This window comes from Anolis sagrei, chromosome 4 (assembly GCF_037176765.1).
Source record: "Anolis sagrei isolate rAnoSag1 chromosome 4, rAnoSag1.mat, whole genome shotgun sequence".
NCBI classification, from domain to species: domain Eukaryota; kingdom Metazoa; phylum Chordata; class Lepidosauria; order Squamata; family Dactyloidae; genus Anolis; species Anolis sagrei.
In genome coordinates this window covers 153,568,922-153,588,896 of record NC_090024.1, presented here as the reverse complement: position 1 = coordinate 153,588,896, position 19,975 = coordinate 153,568,922, and the positions used below count along the sequence as shown (strand labels likewise).

General features: G+C 38.6%; 1 protein-coding gene across 1 annotated transcript in view; it reads left to right on the top strand.

The window, feature by feature from the left end:
- Positions 1–5,150: 5,150 nt before the first annotated feature.
- LOC132773410 (calcium-activated chloride channel regulator 1-like) overlaps positions 5,151–19,975 on the top strand; it is a 36,292-nt gene continuing 21,467 nt past the window's right edge. The window contains exons 1-5 of the mRNA XM_060772662.2: positions 5,151–5,303; positions 10,998–11,138; positions 13,614–13,764; positions 17,462–17,570; positions 19,084–19,252. Coding sequence (XP_060628645.2) covers positions 5,151–5,303; positions 10,998–11,138; positions 13,614–13,764; positions 17,462–17,570; positions 19,084–19,252 — 723 coding nt within the window. The remainder of the gene's footprint in view (positions 5,304–10,997; positions 11,139–13,613; positions 13,765–17,461; positions 17,571–19,083; positions 19,253–19,975) is intronic.

Here is a 19,975-nt window from a genome sequence, read left to right as displayed (position 1 = left end):
ATTCACTGGACCAAATTTGGTACAAATACCCGATACGCCCAAATTTGAATGCTGGTGAGGTGCGGGAGGGCATTGATTTTGTAGTGACATGGGAGTTGGAGTTGTTGGGATTTATAGTTAACCTATAATCAAAGAGCATTCTGAACTCCACCTATGATGGAATTGAAGCACTCTTGGCACATAGAACTCCCATGACAAACAGAAAATACTAGAAGGCTTTGGTGGGGATTGACCTTGAGTTTTGGAGTTGTAGTTCACCTACATCCATTGAGCACAGGAGTCTCAAACAATGATGGATCTGGACCAAACTTGTCATGAATACTCAATATGCCCAAATGTGAACACTGGTGGAGTTTCAGGAAAACAGATCTTGACATATGGGAGTTGTAGTTTCTGGGATTTATAGTTCAACTACAATCAAAGAGCATTCTGAACTCCATCAACACTGGAATTGGGCCAGATTCCCATGACCATAACAGAACTCCCATGACAAACAGAAAATACTGTTGTTTCCTGATGAGCTTTGGAGACCCCTCTGATACCCCCTCGCAACCCCCCCAGGGGTCCTGACCCCCAGGTTCTAGATGCTAGGGTTCAAATCCCTCCTCAACCATGGAAAAGTCAGAAATGACCTGAAGGCAGCCAGCCAGGCATGTAGCCGAAATTCTCATGGTGGTTCGCGAAAAGGCCTTACTGGTGCATTATTTAAACTGTTATGTTTATTCATATCATGATCTGATAACCATACTCAATATATCACATATGCATGAGGGTGTTGGGGTAATGATACGAAAGGTTTGCTAGGCTAGACCCTCTTTCACTCAGACTCAGCCCCCCTGAAACTCAGCCCCCCCAAACCCCCCCTGAAAAAAATTCAGCCCCCCCCCCCCCCCGAAACGAAATCCTGGCTACGGGCCTGCAGCCATCAATAACAACAATTATCTGAATGAAAACCTTTTTATTTTTATATTTTTCTACATTTTTGGCTCTTAAGTGACAATCTTTGTTTTAATCTCCCACTTTGTTTTCAACTCCCATGATTCTTAGCTGATAGTTCACTTTAGAATGCCCATTCCTTACATGATTTTATTTTTATGCTATTAATTTGAAACCAGATGTGAAATGATGACAGCAACACCAAGATCTGCTGGACACCTCTGGATTATCGACACTGCATTAATAATTTTGTCATTGACTACGGACACATAGCCCAACCTTTCTGCAAACATGCCTTTTTACCAGGAAGCATAGAGTGGTGAGGGGCTTGGAGGTTATTCAGTAAGTTGGGCTGCGGTATATGGCTCAGTCTAGCATATGTCTTCATGTGGGCCTCCTATTTGCAGATACACAGGATTGCAGCTATCGTCTGTATGCAAAAAAGAGTTGCTGGTTCTTGTTGTTTGATTCTTCTTCTTCGGTAGTACTGTATATCCTCGAGTATAAACCTAGTTTTTCAGCCCTTTTTAGGTTGAAAAAGTCACCCTTGGCTTATACTCGAGTCAAGGTTAATTATTTTACTCTGTTGTTGTTGTTGTTGTTGTTGTTGTTGTTGTTACATTTATTATTTTCCTCTATTATTTTTATTATTACATTTCCATTATATTATTATTATTATTATTAATAATAATAATAATAATACATTTACTATTTTACTTTATTTATTATTATTGGAAGGATACATAAACACATTTATATTGAAGAAGGTTAGAATAATGGTTTAATCAGAATTGGGCAGTCTTATCTTAAATTACAGTTTTACGTAAATATTCAAAAATATTTAACCTCCTGATGCCTCAATTAATGTAATTTTTGTTTTGCAATATACCAGTAGCTTCTGCAATTCCCACCCTTGGCTTATACTCGAGTTAATCCGTTTTCCCAGTTTTTTGTGGTAAAATTAGGTACCTCGGCTTATATTCGGGCTGGTTTATACTCGAGTACATATGGTATTTTCCTCTCGTTGATTAGAAGATATTCTTATGGGATTCTCTGGGCCAAGTATGTAATTGGATGTAAGTACTACTCAGCTTGATGTCATTATTAGTTGTTCTGCTTAGGCAGAACAATGTCTTGTGACATCCTAACCTCACGGTGTTATGTTGTACTCTCACACGGGAGTGCCTCCTTGCTCCATTAAAGGTTACCTAAGTGCATTTTCATTCTTTGAACTCTGTGTTTGTTCAGTGTTTGGGGGTTTTGAAATGGAACACACAAGATCTAATTCTGTATTTCCTTACAAGAACTGTAGCTATAAACATTACCTATGAAATCATGAATAGTTGCAGTTCCATTTCATATTTATTCAGAGGGTGGAATCATACTTTATAGCATGCAACACCCCTGTATTGTTCTTACATCACCTTCCAGAATGGGTGTACTAGAACTTACCCCATTTTGTCATGCCATTATGCATTTCTAGTAATGTTGGAGAAAAACAATGTCATAATGTCACATTTCTAGGCAAGCATTATTTCACATTAAGAATCCAAAGGCGGACACTTGGGAAATGTCTGATGTGTGATCCAATACAACAGTCAGCATAGTGATCTTGTTTGCTGTGTACTAATCTTGTTATGTTTATAATAATAATAATAATAATAATAATAATAATAATAATAATAATAGCAGTTTTATTTATATCCCACCACCATCTCCCAAAAAGGACTCGGGCGGTTTACAAAAAGCATGTAATATTGCAACAGAATACACAAGATAGTAAAATACATATAACAGTGTCAATTTACATAGAGATAGATGTTCTTCATTTGTTCAGTTGTTTCTGACTCTTTGTGACCTCATGGAGCAGCCCACGTCAGAGCTCCCTGTTGGCCGTTACCATCCCCAGCTCCTTCAAGGTCAATCCAGTCACTTCAATGATCCCATCCATCCATCTTGCCCTTGGTCGCCTCCTCTTCCTTTTTCCTTCCATTTCCTCCAGCATCATTGTCTTCTCTAAGCTTTCCTTTCTTCTCATGATGTACTCAAAGTACTTCATCTTTGCCTCTACTATCCTTCCCTCCAATGAGCAGTCGGGCTTTATTTCCTGAAGTATGGACTGATTGGATCTTCTCACAGTCCAAGGCACTCTCAGAACTTTCCTCCAACACCACAGCTCAAAAGCGTCTATCTTCCTTCGCTCAGCCTTCCCTATAGTCCAGCTTTCACATCCATAGGTGACTAGGGGGAATACCATTGCTTTGACTAGGTGGATCTTTGTTGCCAGTGTGATGTCTCTACTCTTTACTATTTTATCGAGATTGGACATTGCTCTCCTCCCAAGAAGTAAGCGTCTCCTGATTTCCTGGCTACAGTCTGTGTCTGCAGTAATCTTTGCACCTAGAAGTACAAAGTCTGTCACTGCCTCCACGTTTTCTCTCTCTATTTCCCAGTTGTCAATCATTCTTGTTGCCATAATCTTGGTTTTTGTGTTTAGCTGCAACCCAGCTTTTGCACTTTCTTCTTTCACCTTGATTAGAAGGCTCCTTAGCTCCTCCTCGCTTTTGGCCATCAAAGTGGTGTCATCTGCATACCTAAGATTGTTAAAGTTTCTTCCAGCAATTTTCACCCCAGCCTTGCATTCCTCAAGCCCCGCACATCGCATGATGTGTTCTGCATACAAGTTGAATAGGTTGAGGGAGAGCATACAACCCTGCCTACACCTTTCCCAATCTTGAACCAGTCTGTTGTTCCGTGGTCAGTTCTGACTGTTGCTACTTGGTCCTTGTACAGATTCCTCAGGAGAGAGACAAGGTGGCTTGGGATGCCCATCCCACCAAGAACTTGCCACAATTTATTATGATCCACACAGTCAAAGGCTTTAGAATAGTCAATAAAACAGAAATAGATGTTTTTCTGAAACTCCCTGCCTTTCTCCATTATCCAGCGGATATTGGCAATCTGGTCTCTCGTTCCTCTGCCTTTTCTAAACCCAGCTTGAACATCTGGCAACTCTCTCTCCATGTATTGCTGGAGTCTTCCTTGCAGGATCTTGAGCATTACCTTACTGGCATGAGAAATAAGGGCCACTGTATGGAAGTTTGAGCAGTCTTTAGCATTTCCCTTTGATAGATAAATAGAGGATATAAACCCCTTCTGACTTAAATAAAAACAGCTTGCAGAGAATTTGATTTCAACGCATGGACTGATGCAGATCAGTTTTCTTTTAGACTGACCAAACTTCTAAAGGAAATCAGAAGTCCTAGACTGCTTCTGTAATTCACATTACTTTCAACATTTGAAGCAAGGGTTAGATCTGCCCCCTCCCTCCTGACTTTTTGCAAGACACTTAAGACTTGGCTGTGGGAGCAAGCATTCACAGAATAGGCGGTTTTTATTGGCTTAGATGAGGTTGTATGGACTGCATTTTTTGGACTTATTTGGAGCACGCTTTAAACTTGGTGAACTATTTTTAAATGTATATTTATTATCATTTTATTTAATTGTGTATTTTATTGGTGTTTTTATATTGTTGGAAGCTGCCCTGAGTCCCTCTTCAGAGGTCGAGAATAGGACGGGATACAAATGTTCTAAATTATTATTATTATTATTATTATTAATCTATATAAATAAAAATGTAATGTTCATTTATGGGATTAGCACAACTCAAAAACTACTGAATGAAATGACACCAAATTTGGACACAAATGACACCTATCAGGCCAACGAGTGACCATCACTCATGAAAACATAGCAGAAGAGATTTAAAAAGCAAAAAAATTAAAAATTACATTATAACGCATGAGCACAACCACATATATACACATATACACATACATACACACAAAAAACTAATATACACAGACAGGGCCACAATGACGCGTGGCAGGGGATGGCTAGTAATAATAATAATAATGCACTTTCAATCGTAACTGCACAAGAAAATAGTGGTTTGCTTTACTGATGATTTTCTCTAAAGATGTCCCAGAATGTTAACATGTAATCAAATTGAAGATCAAATTAACATCAGCAAATATGCTGGATTTCCTTGTGAGAACAAAGTGCTGTCATAAAACATAACAAGGTTCTTTCTCTCCCCCTCCCTTCTCATTCTCCCTCCCTCCTCCCCTCCCTCCTCATATATATCTTTAAAGACCTGCACAAAATAAGTATTCTTTGCCATTTCCGTCAAGGATACGGGGTGGCAGAAGATAATGTTGAATCAGCGGATTCTTTTGGTGGTGGTGGTGCTTCACCATGGGACAATTGGTACCATGGTAAAGTTCAACAATGGTGCATTTGAAGACATCGTTATTGCTATTAACCCAGGATTACCTGAAGATGACAACATCATTAACAACATAAAGGTAAGTGTACTAAATATCATTAACATACTTACTTAACAATTTAGCTCTCTGTGACTTTGGCAAATTATGATACGCTAAAGAAAATTTAGACATTCTGTAAGCCTGGGGAGCAGCTGGATATCCCCATTGGCTTTAATGAGACATACTACTCTTTTAACCAACCAGTTGATGCTTTTAACCAACCAGTTAATACACAGTGAATGGGTATTGTAGTAACTGTTTATTAATTGTGTAATGTGTTAGGTTGTTAACTGTTTCTATACTGTAGCACTGAATTTTTGCTGTTCATATTTGTTGTGAACCGCTGTGAGTCGCCTTTGAGCTGAGAACAGCGGTATATAAGTAAGGTAAATAAATAAACAAACAAACAAACAAACAAACAAACAAACAAACAAACCAGCCTGGATTTGATGAGAAGATTATATTCAAGTCATCATTATAAATAGTTTAACTATTCAATGCTAGAATGTGTCCAGAGGAGGGTGAATAAAATGATCAAAGGTCTGGAGAACAAGCCCTATATTTATTTATCGTATCAGGAGCGAACCAAAACAGTTGTATTGCATTAAAAAAACAGACAAAAAAACAAACAAAACACAACATTTGCAGACTTGGTATTCTATTAAATGTCCTTTGACCAGTAGCTGGCCACTTGGAGTGCCTCTGGGGATGCTGCAAGAAGGTCCTCCATTGTGCATGTGGTAGGGCTCAGGTTGCATTGCAGTAGGTGGTCTGTGGTTTGCTCTTCTCCACACTCGCATGCTGTGGATTCCACTTTGTAGCCCCAACAAGCCCTATGAGGAGCGGCTTAAAGAGCTGGGCATGTTTAGCCTGAAGAAGAGAAGGCTGAGAGGGGATATTATAGCCATGTATAAACATGTGAGAGGAAGTCACAGGAAGGAGGGAGCAAGCTTGTTTTCTGCTTCCCTGGAGACTAGGACACGGAACAATGGCTTCAAACTACAAGCAAGGAGATTCCATCTGAACATGAGGAAGAACTTCCTGACTGTGAGAGCTGTTCAGCAGTGGAACTCGCTGCCCCAGAGTGTCTCTCCATGAATTCTCCCTAAAATTAGTTTTACCCTTTTATCGCACCCAGAGTTTTTAAATCATTTTATGTACATGCAGCCTGCTCTCTGTTATTATGTTTTGGTTTTATGTTTTATGACTATTGTTTATATGCTTTGATTTACCCCCCTTTATTATTATGTTGTTTATTTTATTGTAATTTTGCATTTCTTGTATTGTAATTTGTTCAGGCTTGGCCCCATGTAAGCCGCTCCGAGTCCCCACTGGGAGAGATGGTGGTGGGGTATAAATAAAGATTATTATTATTATTATTATTATTATTATTATTATTATTGGTGGAGGCTCCTTCTTTGGAAGCTTTTAAACAGAGGCTGGATGGCTATCTGTTGGGGGTGCTTTGAATGTAATTTTCCTGCTTCTTGGTAGTGGGTTGAACTGGATGGCCCACGAGGTCTCTTCCAATTCCATGATTCTATGGTGTTCAATGGTCACCAAGGATAATTAATCCTTACCAAGCTATTTTTAACGACAGTGTCTATGTATATGTTTTTTCTCTCTAATTACATATAATATTTTGCATTCTTTCAATACTATTGATAATTTTGTAAATGGGTGAAAGGGGTTATAATAAGCAATAGCACTCACTGCATTGAGCACTTGGAATGGTGGAAGGTGATGATGATTAGAACGAAGCAGCAACAGAAAACCAGAAAAATAACATTTCTTTCCATGTTATTTATTTAGTCTGTATCAGAATGCTGACTTTATTTATTTATTTATTTATTTATTTATTTATTTATTTACAGTATTTATATACCGCCTTTCTCACCCCTGGGCAGACACAACTTTGGATAAATTGTATGGCAGTTTTGATTGTTAGATGCAAAGATGGCCTACGGCTCTACTAAGCAGTGGCTCTGTGTCCATTATAATTGACGGAGGGCCTGACATGGAATTAGACCGGAAAGGGCAATATTGCCTTTCAAACTTCAACTCTTCGATTGCATGTGTATTTTATTTGCTTCCTATTTTTTCTTACCAACTTTATAGGATTTTTATTTTCAATTAAAATATATTGCTGGGGTAGTTTAAACATGAAAAAAGACTAAAATATAGACTGCAATACACAGGTTTGGACTCCAACTAAGGGCTTGTCTACACTAGCCCTAAAACCTGAACTGAAAAATCACTCCTGGAAATAACATCTGGGGACTTCTGGTCCTTAATGCAGGGTGAACTGGTTTAGCCTTACATTAGGAAAAGTCAGGGAATGCTCTGGGGTTTTACTTTGGACAGTATGGGCAGAATGGCCAGGTCTAATGTGATCCTGTCAACTGTTCATAGGAGCCAACACTGCCAAACCCTTTACCCCTGCACTCAGCAGCATAGTGCATTTCTGCCTCAGATTGGCCCTAGAAAATTTGGTAGATGTAGATGAGGTCTAAGTTAGTTGCACAGAGTTCCTATAGACTTCAAGAGAATGAAAATAGTCATAGTTAATTGACTTTATTGCTTTCATCTGGGCCAACGATCAATTAATATAACCTGAATCCAAGCTGGTAAAACTCAAACACAGTATCCATGGGGTATAAGTTCCTAGACTTTTTATGGCGATGCAAAACCATTGATACTAGCAAACCCTGTTGTAATGAAGGACTTTTGGCCCAAGAATGCCATAGAGTCCTGCTCGAGAAAATAGAAAATGCCTATAGAGGACATACTGTATATACTTGAGTATAGTTTTTCAGCCCTTTTCTAAGGCTGAAAAAGTCCCCCTCGGCTTATATTCGAGTCAAGGTTATTTATTATTTTACCCTGTTAGAAATACATAATAAATGTAATACTACTACTACTAATAATAATAATAATAATAAACCTTTATTTGTACCCCGCTACCATCTCCCGAAGGACTCGGTGTGGATTACAAGAGGCCGAGCCCAAATACAACAATAAAAACAGCAGCAACCACAACAACACAATAACTCAAAAAAAAAAAAAAAGAACAAAGCAAAGCAAAGCATGTATTGTTGTTATTATTGTTGTTATTGTTATTACATTGATCATTCTAATAGAGAAAAATTATTACTTATTGTTACATTTCCATTATTTTACTCGATTATTATTATTATTATTATTATTATTACATTTATTATTTTACTCTATTTTTATTGGAAGGATATGCAAGCACATTTACATTGAAGAAGGTTAGAATAATGGTTTAATCAGAGTTCCACAGTCTTATCTTAAATTATAGTTTTATGTAAATATTCAAAATATTTAACCTACTGATGCCTCAGTTAATATAATTGTATTGTATCTATTTTTATTTTGAAATTTACCAGTAGCTCTTGCATTTCCCAACCTCGGCTTATACTCGAGTCAATACGTTTTCCCAGTTTTGTTTGGTAAAATTTGGTGTCTCGGCTTATATTTGGGTCAGCTTATACTCTAGTATATATGGTATTTTGTTAGATGTGGATAACTGAAACTCTTGATTATAATCTGATGTTTTCATTGCGATACTAGTCACACTGTCCTATTAAAATTGCAGATAATAATCAAGATAAAAGAGTGGGAGGAAAAACTTAGCAAGACATCACGACAGTAACTTGGCAAACCTTCCTGGAGAAAGTGTTTCACAAGTGGGATGCCACTACTAAGGCTCTGCACCATTTCCCCTCATTTCAGATGCTAGTGCCACCCACAGAAATGTCTCCAAACATAATTTCAGCATGCTAGATTTTTATCTTGTTTTCACACTGAAGGAACTTAACAGCATGATGAATTCTTTTTACCTCCATCTACACTATCTGAAAGAAAGAGAAATTCACATATTGTCTCAGGTTTTTCTAGTAATTTTTTTTCATGCCAGGAGCGACTTGAGAAACTGCAAGTCACTTCAGGTGCGAGGGAATTGGCCGTCTGCAAGGACATTGCCCAGGGGACCCCGGATATTTTGATGTTTTACCATCCTTGTGGGAGGCTTCTCTCATGTCCCCATATGGGGAGCTGGAGCTGATTGGCTGAGCATGCCAGGAGCCAGGATTCTGATTGGCTGCTGCCTCTGGCTAGCTGCTGAGACCAATGGTCCTAACTGTCATTTTGCCATTTTCTCACGTTGGACAGTAAAGAGAAAGTGTTGGCTGCCAACTATCTTAAAGACTGATCATTTCATAGCATGAGGCTTATTTTAAAGACTATTTAGAAGAACTATTTTATTCCTCTGTTCCTGAATTCAAAGAGACTGATGTATACATTGTTACCCTGTTTGAACTTTTGAACTAAAGTAAAGATACTGTTACTTGTTTCACAAGCCTGAGTGACATTTTATTATACTGCAGGGTATATCTTGGTTTAAATACTGTGGTAAAGCTTCTGCTTATTCACATTTACCAACACTCACAATCTGTGCTCTCCCCACATTCGAACCTGTGACCTGCAATTAAATTTTACTTTATAATATTATATTGAAGTACAATCAGTCCCCAAGTTACAGACATCCAAGTTACATCCTATTCCTAACAGGAAGTGAAAAGAAATCTATCCCTAGGAAGAGAAATTCACTCCTGGAAGAGTAATCACGAGGAAAACATGTTAGCACTGAAACTTTATCACCAATCCTTGTTTCCATGACCACCCAATTTTTAAAACTAATTTACGACGCCATAAAAAAGCCTTCCAGCAGCGTGCAGAAGAACGAGGAAGTACTCCATCAAAGGACTCGGTGTCACAAGTGGATGGTGAAGTGGCAGCTCCCCCTGTGGCCAGAATTGAGCATATCCTCATGAAACCGGAAAAGCTGGAATGTTAAATTGCCTCTGTGTCTGTCTATATATGTTGTATAAATGTTTGCCATGTATATGTGCATTGTAATCCGCCCAGTGTCCCCTGTGGGGTGAGAAAGACAGAATATAAATAGTGTAAATAAATAAATAAATAAATAAAAGAACCCATATTTGGCTGGAGTTTCACTAATGGTAAAGCAATTGAAGATACAGAATACCAATTTTACCCTGAGTTTTATATTTGGATTGTGAACATGGGCCACTGTCAAAACACACAATGTTTTGGAAGCTACTGTGGTGAGCATCTTTGGATACTGATGGTTGTTTGTTGCTCCAATGTGCTTTTGCTTATTATGATCAGAATGTATTTTGAACCATGAAATGTTGCCTGTAGGAAGGGGATAAGACAATTTACCACAATTCTCTGTAAAATAAATATAAAGAAATCTCCATAAAAACAGTTTTGTGTGCTAAATATATTTTTGTACACTATCTAAGGTCTCATCCATGCTGATACATACAATCCAGATTATCTGCTTTGAACTGGATTATATAACCGTGTAGACTCAAATAATCCAATTCAAAGTGGATAATATGGATCATCTACTTTCATAATCTGGATTATATTGCAGTGTGCCCCTTTTATACTGCTATATAATTCAAATTTTCAAAGCAGATAAACCACATTATCTACTTAGAACTGGATTATATGAGTCTAAACTGCCATATAATTCAGTTCAAAGCTGATAATCTGGATTTTATAAGGTATTATAAGGTGGGGCATTAGAAAGAGTTTACGAAAATACAAACTTTTAAAATAAAATTTGGAAATAAGTCCTACTCATCGACATAATGTACCTTTTCCTTTCTTTTCTGTTAGGCTATGGTTGAAGAAGCATCTTCTTATCTCTTCGTTGCTACAGAGCAAAGGTTTTATTTCAAAACTGTAAAAGTTGTGATTCCTTTGACATGGGCGGTCAAACCTGAATATGCAAGAGTAACTACAGAATCTTACGCCAATGTAAGTATAAACTATTAAATCAAACATGTGCCTAACATGTTGAAAAAGTCATAAATACAATATTGGAATGTGATGGGATACAAAACTCAGTGGAATGAAAATTCTACAAATGCCGTTCTTCCCACTGAATAAGTGTATACAGAGCTGTGCTTTTGAACAGTTTTGTATTCTTATGGATACAATGCCAGTTTTAAAAGGGATTCTTAGATACACACATGATGGTTAAAAGATATTTTAAATGTATGTATGTATGTATGTATGTATGTATGTATGTATTTATGGGTCCCAATTTATCATTCTAAAAAAGAGACTCAAAGGGAGCTCACAATATTAATGTAACCCCTAAATTCAGGCAGAACACCAGTTGCTGGTGGATAGACGGGATGGAGGCAAACAGTGGAAAGGCCTGAGTCTGGATCTACACTGCCATATAAAATGCAGATTATGTGCTTTGAACTGAATTATACAGCAGAGTAGACTCATATAATCCAAAAGCAGTAATGTGGTTTATCTGCTTTGATAATCTGGATTATATAGCAGTGTAGATCCAGCCTCGGTTCTTCAGGTTCTGCTTGGTCCCTTCTTGGCCTTCCCAGAATAAGGAAAACTCTTAGCAATATGGCCTCAAATGCACTTTAACATTGATTTAGGATTGCCTGCGCACCCTAATCTCTCTTTGAAAACCCTATCCTAGTTATACCCTACCTTGTTCATGCCCAGCATTATTTTTTAAATTTTAAATTATTACATTTGGCCCGGCCATAGGTTTTTAAATGCTTGTGTGTTATTGTTCATTGTTATTGTTTGTTGTTTATTTTTGTTTTGAGATTTATTTTACTGTTTTGTACTGATTATTTTGTTACTGCCTTCGTTTTATTGATGTACTGCGGGCTTGGCCTCATGTAAGCCGCACCGAGTCCCTTGGGGAGATGGTAGCGGGGTACAAATAAAGTTATTATTATTATTATTATTATTATTATTATTATTATTCTATGCTGCCATATGATCCAGATTTTTTGTGTACGTGTGTCAGGAGCAATTTAAGAAACTGCAAGTCGCTTCTGGTGTGAGAGAATTGGACGTTACCCAGGGGATGTCCGGACATTTTAATGTTTTACCATCCTTTGGGAGGCTTCTCTCATGTCCCTGCATGGGGAGTTGGAGTTGATAAAGGGAGCTCATCCATGTTCTCCCTGGATTCGAACCACTGACCTGCCGGTCTTCGGTCCTGCTGGCAGAAGGGTTTAACCCATTTCACCACTGGGGGCTCCATAATCCAGATTATCAAAACAGATAATCCACAATATCTGTTTTGGATTATATGAGTCTACACTGCCATACAATCTAGTTCAAAGCAGATAATCTGGATGTTATATGGCAGTGTTGAAGGGGCCATAGTTGTCTCTCAGACAGTATCTTTATGATATTTTCTCGGAAACAGAATGCTAGACTATTGCCTCTTCTTGTGTTCTTTGGAAAACCACATCTCCCTGTATGTGTATGTCCTTACTTTGGACAGATTATCCAGATTATTTTATTTGAACCAGATTATACAAGTCTACATTGCCATATAATCCGGTTCAAAGCAGATAATCCGTATTTTATGAGGCAGTGTGGATGGGCTTTCTGTTTAATTGTGCTTTGAATTGAATTGTGCTTTGGTAAATTGTGCTTCGGTAAATGTACGGCGGAATAGAAATCTATAAATAAATAACTTTTTGTAACTGCATATACATTTAACGATGGTAAAGTTGTAGTATGTTTACTTTAGTGTAAGACAGAATATTGAAAAGTTTATGGCTAAATCTACATAACAGATTACACGGATTATAAAAATGATTCTATGATAAGGCGGAGCGGATTATTTTAGTGTAATTAGATGATTGTATATTAGTGATATGTTGGTTTTTGTTGTTGTAGCTTATTGTGAAATGTGATTTTATATGTTGTACACCGCCGCGAGTCGCTCTAGGGCTGAGAGCGGCGGTTAACAAATGCAGCAAATAAATAAATAAATAAATAAATAAAAGATTTGCTTTTATAAAAGAGAATGATCCCAGCTACTTGAGAATATGGTATTGTTAGACCAAAACTCCTGTTACAAGTTTTTATTGCAAGTTTATGCTAAATCTATTCACATCTACATCAAGCAAAAATATAGAAAAGATTGGGTTGTTGTGTGTTTTCCAGGCTGCATGGCCATGTTCCAGAAGCATTCTCTCCTGATGTTTCACCTGCATCTATGGCAGGCATCCTCAGTGGTTGTGAGATCTTCTGTGGATGCCTGCCATAGATGCAGGCAAAACATCAGGAGTGAATGCTTCTGGAACATGGCCAAACAGCCTGGAAAACACACAACAATCCAGTGATTCTGTCCATGAAAGCCTTCAACAATACACAGAAAAGACTGTCACTATCAAAAATATTTGTCATTTTTACTAGGCAATATTTAACCCAGTTCCTATTTTATTTTAGGCTGATATCATTGTGGCCGATCCTTTCATAAAATATGGAGACGAACCTTACACCTTGCAGTATGGAGGGTGTGGAGAACAAGGGCGCTACATTCATTTCACATCAAACTTTCTCACAAATGACAGTCTACTAGATGTTTATGGATCGCGAGGTAGTACCTTTTATTTCGAAGACAAATGGCCTATTTTTATCCAATCATTCAAAAAGATGAGTTAGAAAGTCCTACAAATCCTTATCTGCATTAAACTGCATTATATGAGTCTACACTGACCATAGAATGCAGTTTTGGGCTATATGTACACTGCCATAGAATCCAGATTATCAAAGCAGATCACCCACATTATCTGCTTTGAACTGGATTATATGAGGCTACACTGCCATATAATGCAGTTCAAAGCGCAGGTGAAATCCCTCTGTCAGCTCCAGCTCCCCATTTGAGGACATGAGAGAAGCCTCCCACGAGGATGGTAAAACATCAAAACATCTGGGAATCCCCTGGGCAACGTCCTTGCAGACAGCCAATTCTCTCACCTCAGAAGCGACTTGCAGTTTCTCAAGACACTCCTGCACACACACACAAACACATAAAAGAAGGGGCCTTACAAATGGCTCTGGGTTAATAATAATAATCTTTATTTATACCCCGCCACCATCTCCCCAACGGGGACTCGGGGCTGCTTACATGAGGCCAAGCCCGGACAACATATTACAGCACAATAAAACCAAAACATAAGCAACAAGCAACAGCATCAAAATTACATTAAAATATGAATACAGTAACAAAATAACATTACAATAAACACAATCACAGTGACAGTGAGCGGGCCACATGTGCAAGATAAAATGTTAAAAAACTCGAATGAGATAAGAATAGGAGTAAGAATGTGCAAGAATGGGGCTGAAACAACAGGAAGGGAGATAAATCTACCTCTCTTCTGAAAGAGTCATCACGGGGGAAAAGGAGTCTCCACTTTTTATCACCAATCCTTGTTTCCACAAGAAGCCATTTTTTTCAAAATCCAATTCTCACAGTGACAGAAAGTGAGATGAAATTTTCTGAATAAGGGCACAAACAGCAAAACAAACACCACAGGGTTTCTAATACTTCCCTAAGCTATCCAAAGCTACACATGCAGACACACACTCGTATATACATATACATATATATTAGCTGAATGCATTAATTTTTCAAACTCTACAACCATCATATTGAAAAGTTGTTTATCACTATTATCACTTCTGGGTTTTTAATAGGGCTGGACCAGTATCTTATTTTTTTAAAGACATTTTTGGGAGTAGAATGAGGATGTTAGAAATGCTGCTTGACAACATTGCCCAAGTTAGTACTTCAGAGCGTAGCTGTGCCTTCCTCCCAATCAATGATTTTCAAGCTCCATATGTGTGTGCATGCATGTGTGTGCATACCTATCACTTAGAATCATAGAATCATAGAATCATAGAATCAAAGAGTTGGAAGAGACCTCATGGGCCATCCAGTCCAACCCCCTGCCAAGAAGCAGGAATATTGCATTCAAATCACCCCTGCCAAATGGCCATCCAGCCTCTGCTTAAAAGCTTCCAAAGAAGGAGCCTCCACCACACTCCGGGGCAGAGAGTTCCACTGCTGAACGGCTCTCACAGTCAGGAAGTTCTTCCTCATGTTCAGATGGAATCTCCTCTCTTGTAGTTTGAAGCCATTGTTCCGTGTCCTAGTCTCCAAGGAAGCAGAAAACAAGCTTGCTCCCTCCTCCCTGTGGCTTCCTCTCACATATTTATACATGGCTATCATATCTCCTCTCAGCCTTCTCTTCTTCAGGCTAAACATGCCCAGTTCCCTAAGCCGCTCCTCATAGGGCTTGTTCTCCAGACCCTTGATCATTTTAGTCGCCCTCCTCTGGACACATTCCAGCTTGTCAATATCTCTCTTGAATTGTGGTGCCCAGAATTGGACACAATATTCCAGATGTGGTCTAACCAAAGCAGAATAGAGGGGTAGCATTACTTCCTTAGATCTAGACACTATGCTCCTATTGATGCAGGCCAAAATCCCATTGGCTTTTTTTGCTGCCACATCACATTGTTGGCTCATGTTTAACTTGTTGTCCACGAGGACTCCAAGATCTTTTTCACACGTACTGCTCTCGAGCCAGGCATCCCCCATTCTGTATCTTTGCATTTCATTTTTTCTGCCAAAGTGGAGTATCTTGCATTTGTCACTGTTGAACTTCATTTTGTTAGTTTTGGCCCATCTCTCTAATCTGTCAAGATCGTTTTGAATTCTGCTCCTGTCCTCTGGACTATTGGCTATCCCTCCCAATTTGGTGTTGTCTGCAAACTTGATGATCATGCCTTCTAGCCCTTCATCTAAGTCATTAATAAAGATGTTGAACAGGACCGGGCCCAGGACGGAACCCTGCGGCACTCCACTTGTTACTTCTTTCCAAGATGAAGAGGAAGCATTAGTGAGCACTCTCTGTGTTCGTCCACTTAACCAATTACAGATCCACCTCACCGTAGTTTTGCCTAGCCCACATTGGACTAGTTTCCTTGCCAGAAGGTCATGGGGGACCTTGTCGAAGGCCTTACTGAAATCCAGGTACGCTACATCCACGGCATTCCCCGCATCTACCCAGCTTGTAGCTCTATCGAAGAAAGAGATCAGATTAGTCTGGCATGACTTGTTTTTGATAAATCCATGTTGACTATTAGCGATGACTGCATTTGTTTCTAAGTGTTTGCAGACCGCTTCCTTAACAATCTTTTCCAGAATCTTGCCCGGTATCGATGTGAGGCTGACCGGACGGTAGTTGTTTGGGTCATCCTTTTTTCCCTTCTTGAAGATTGGGACCACATTGGCCCTCCTCCAATCTGCTGGAACTTCTCCCGTTCTCCAAGAACTCTCAAAGATGGTTGCCAATGGTTCCGAAATGACTTCCGCTAGTTCCTTCAATACTCTGGGATGTAGTTGATCTGGCCCTGGGGACTTGAACTCATTAAGAGCGGCCAGGTATTCCTGGACGACTTCTTTCCCAATTTGGGGTTGGATGTCCTCCAATCCCTCATCCACTCCATCTTGCTGAGGTTGAAGACTCTCTTTTTGTGAGAAGACCGAGGCAAAGAAGGCATTAAGTAGTTCTGCCTTTTCCCTATCCCCTGTCAGCATTGCCCCATCTTCTCCGCGAAGAGGTCCTATCGCCTCCTTGTTTTTCCTTTTTCTACTGACATAAGAATAGAAGCCCTTTTTATTGTTTTTAATGTCCCTGGCAAGTCTGAGCTCGTTTTTTGCTTTAGCCTTGCGGACCTTTTCCCTACAGGTGTTGGCTATTTGTTTGAATTCTTCTTTGGTGATTTCTCCCTTTTTCCACTTCTTGTGCATGTCTCTTTTGTGTCTTAGCACAGTTAGAAGTTCTTTGGACATCCATTTTGGCTTCTTTGCACTTGTCCTATTTTTTCTCTTTGTTGGCACGGTTTGCAATTGCGCCTTGAGTATTTCACTCTTGAGAAATTCCCATCCATCCGTAACTCCCTTGTCTTTTAGTATCTGTGTCCACGGAATGCTGCTCAGCGTTTCCTTCATTTTTTGGAAATCAGCTCTCCTAAAGTCCAAAATGCGGGTTTGACTTGTCTTAGTTTCGGCCTTCCTTTGTACCTCAAATTGCAGGAGCACATGGTCACTTGCCCCTAAGGATCCTACCACTTCGACCGCATCGATCAGGTCCTCCGCATTTGTTAGGATGAGATCAAGAGTAGCCAATCCCCTTGTTGCCTTATTGAAAGTCAGCCTTTATATTGCAAATTAAATAAATGATAGTATGTTACTAAGTTTGCTTTGGCTGGATTTTCCATAGGAAGGGTCCTAGTCCATGAATGGGCTCATCTCAGATGGGGTGTCTTTGATGAATACAACAATGATGCACCTTTCTATACTACTGGAGTCAACAAGGCTGAAGCCACAAGGTACTATGACAAAAGTGTAACTTTAACTGATGACACTGTTTTTGTGGGCATGGCATAAACAAGTTTGCGCATGGCATAAATAAGTGTGCTGGGAATTAATCTGTGATTTACAAGGGTTATCATGGAAGTAAGGTTACAAGGCACGTAGCTTTCACAGGGAATATTCACGGGGAAATTGGTATCACTGTCATGAAGCTGGAAGCCAGCGGAAGCAAACGAGCAGTGCCAGTCATCAGTAGCTCATCGACTGGTGTTGTGGTGAAGGTTAGAGATGAGCGTCCTAATTCCATTTTCCTCCACACGAGAAGTTTGCACTGTAATATGCTACCTAAGTGCTAAAGGCATGAACGCTGCTGTGATTCATCGCAAAATCATTTCAGTTTTTAGAGAGGATGTGATGTCATGACAACATGTGACAAAATGGAATATATTGTGAAACCATGAAGAAACTTTGCAGAGCCATCATGGGATGCTGACAGCGGGAGTCTGTCTCCTTCATAACATGTGTCCTCACACTGCTCATGCAACACAAGAGTTGTTGACTTCATTTGGTCGGGATGTTTTAAGCCACCCCTCTCACAGCCCCAATCTTGCACCCAGTGACTATCATCTGTTCACTAAATTGAAGGAACACCTTGATGGAAAACACTTTTCGAACACCTTGATGGAAAACACTTTTCCAATGATGATAATATGAAAATCAAAGTGACAAACTGACTGAAAAAGGTGAAGGGAAACTTCTATGACACAGGCATCAAAGACTCTTTGCACTGATGACAAAATGTATTGAACTTATTCGTGATTATGTGGAAAAATAATGTAATACCTATGCTACAAGACATGTACGTTTTATTAAAATATATTCATTCATTCTTTGTATTTTTTAAAAAATATTGTAACCTTACTTTCCAGATAACCCCTGTAGTATTGTAAGACTGTTGCTTTTTATGTGAGTGGCTGATTTTCAGCATTTATGTTTCAACATACTTGTTTAAACCTTAGTGAGTGAATAATTTCTCCAATGTTAAAGTTTTGAACAGATAAGAATATGTAATCAGTAGAAGTAGTTAGTGTAAAAACCATCACCAAAGCAAGGACTTTTTTTGCTTCATGTGAAATTGCATGCAGACTGAATAATCAACTATACAAAATTGCATCTGTAATAGAAATCCAATTGACCGTAGTAGATAAGGTTTCATATATAACTTTCACAAAGCATCTTTATAATATAACTTTCACAAGGTATCTTTTTGTTGATTATGTTTCTATAATCTGGTATTCATGAAGTTCCAGGTTATAAGAGGTTATCATTTTACCAAAAGACAATAATTGTAAGACCATGTCTTTCCACCACGAGATTATTAACAGGCTTAACCAACCGTTAACAATGTGCCTTCCCCTCTTTGAATCAATGCCCTTTGATTTAGCCACAGTTAAATAGTATTATTGATTCCAGAGTGTTATCATTTTAACTGTTTTGACTGGCTATCTCTCTTTGTTTCTAATTGTCTAGATGCTCATCTGATATCATTGGGCAATATATGTTCAGAACAAGTACTGGAAAGACTAGAAAATGCAAAATTGATCACCGGACTCAGCTTTATGAAGTTGGATGTCAATTTATTCCAAATAAACAGCAAAGTGTTCCAGCATCAATCATGTATATGCAAAGTCTTCCTTCAGTAAGTAGAACTAATATCAGTGGGAACGCAACAGACCTTATTTGAGCCAAAATCTAAAATATTGTTTATTTAATTTTGACAAATTAAACATGGTTCTGGAGACTGAGAAATAAACATGCCAAGTTTTTGCTTGTTATTTCCACAGATACCCATTTATATCAATCTACAGTACTGCCATTCGTTTTATGAATTGCTTCTAGTTTTGCTTTTTCTATTCCTTTCATTTTCAAGTTAGAATCTCTTGATTGTCTGTCCATGTTTATTGGATAGTAAAAGAGTTTTCAGTAATAGTGTGTTCACAATTTTTGTATTTCTGTTCTTGCTTTTCTTCTGTTTCTCTGAAATAGCCCTTTTTTTTTTTTTGAGGAAAAGTCTGCACAGCACCTTTTTATCCCTGGCAACTTTCATAAGGATAAATAAATAAATAGTCCACAGTTCCTCGGCTTTTCTAGTTATGAGCTACTATTTGCTTAATGTTATGGAATCTTGGGAGTTGTAGTTTTACAAAGACTTTAGCCTTCTCTGCCAAAAATGCTGGTGTCTCATCAAACAACAAAATTTAGGTTTCCATAGCTGGCCAAAGTGCAACACAAAGCGGCATTAAAATATGCCATAGCGCACTTTTTTCACACAAGTATACAACCCTCTACCCTTGATTTCTCATATTAACTGAAATGTTTGTTTGATTTCTCTTGGTAACAGATAGTTTTTCTCACTCATGAT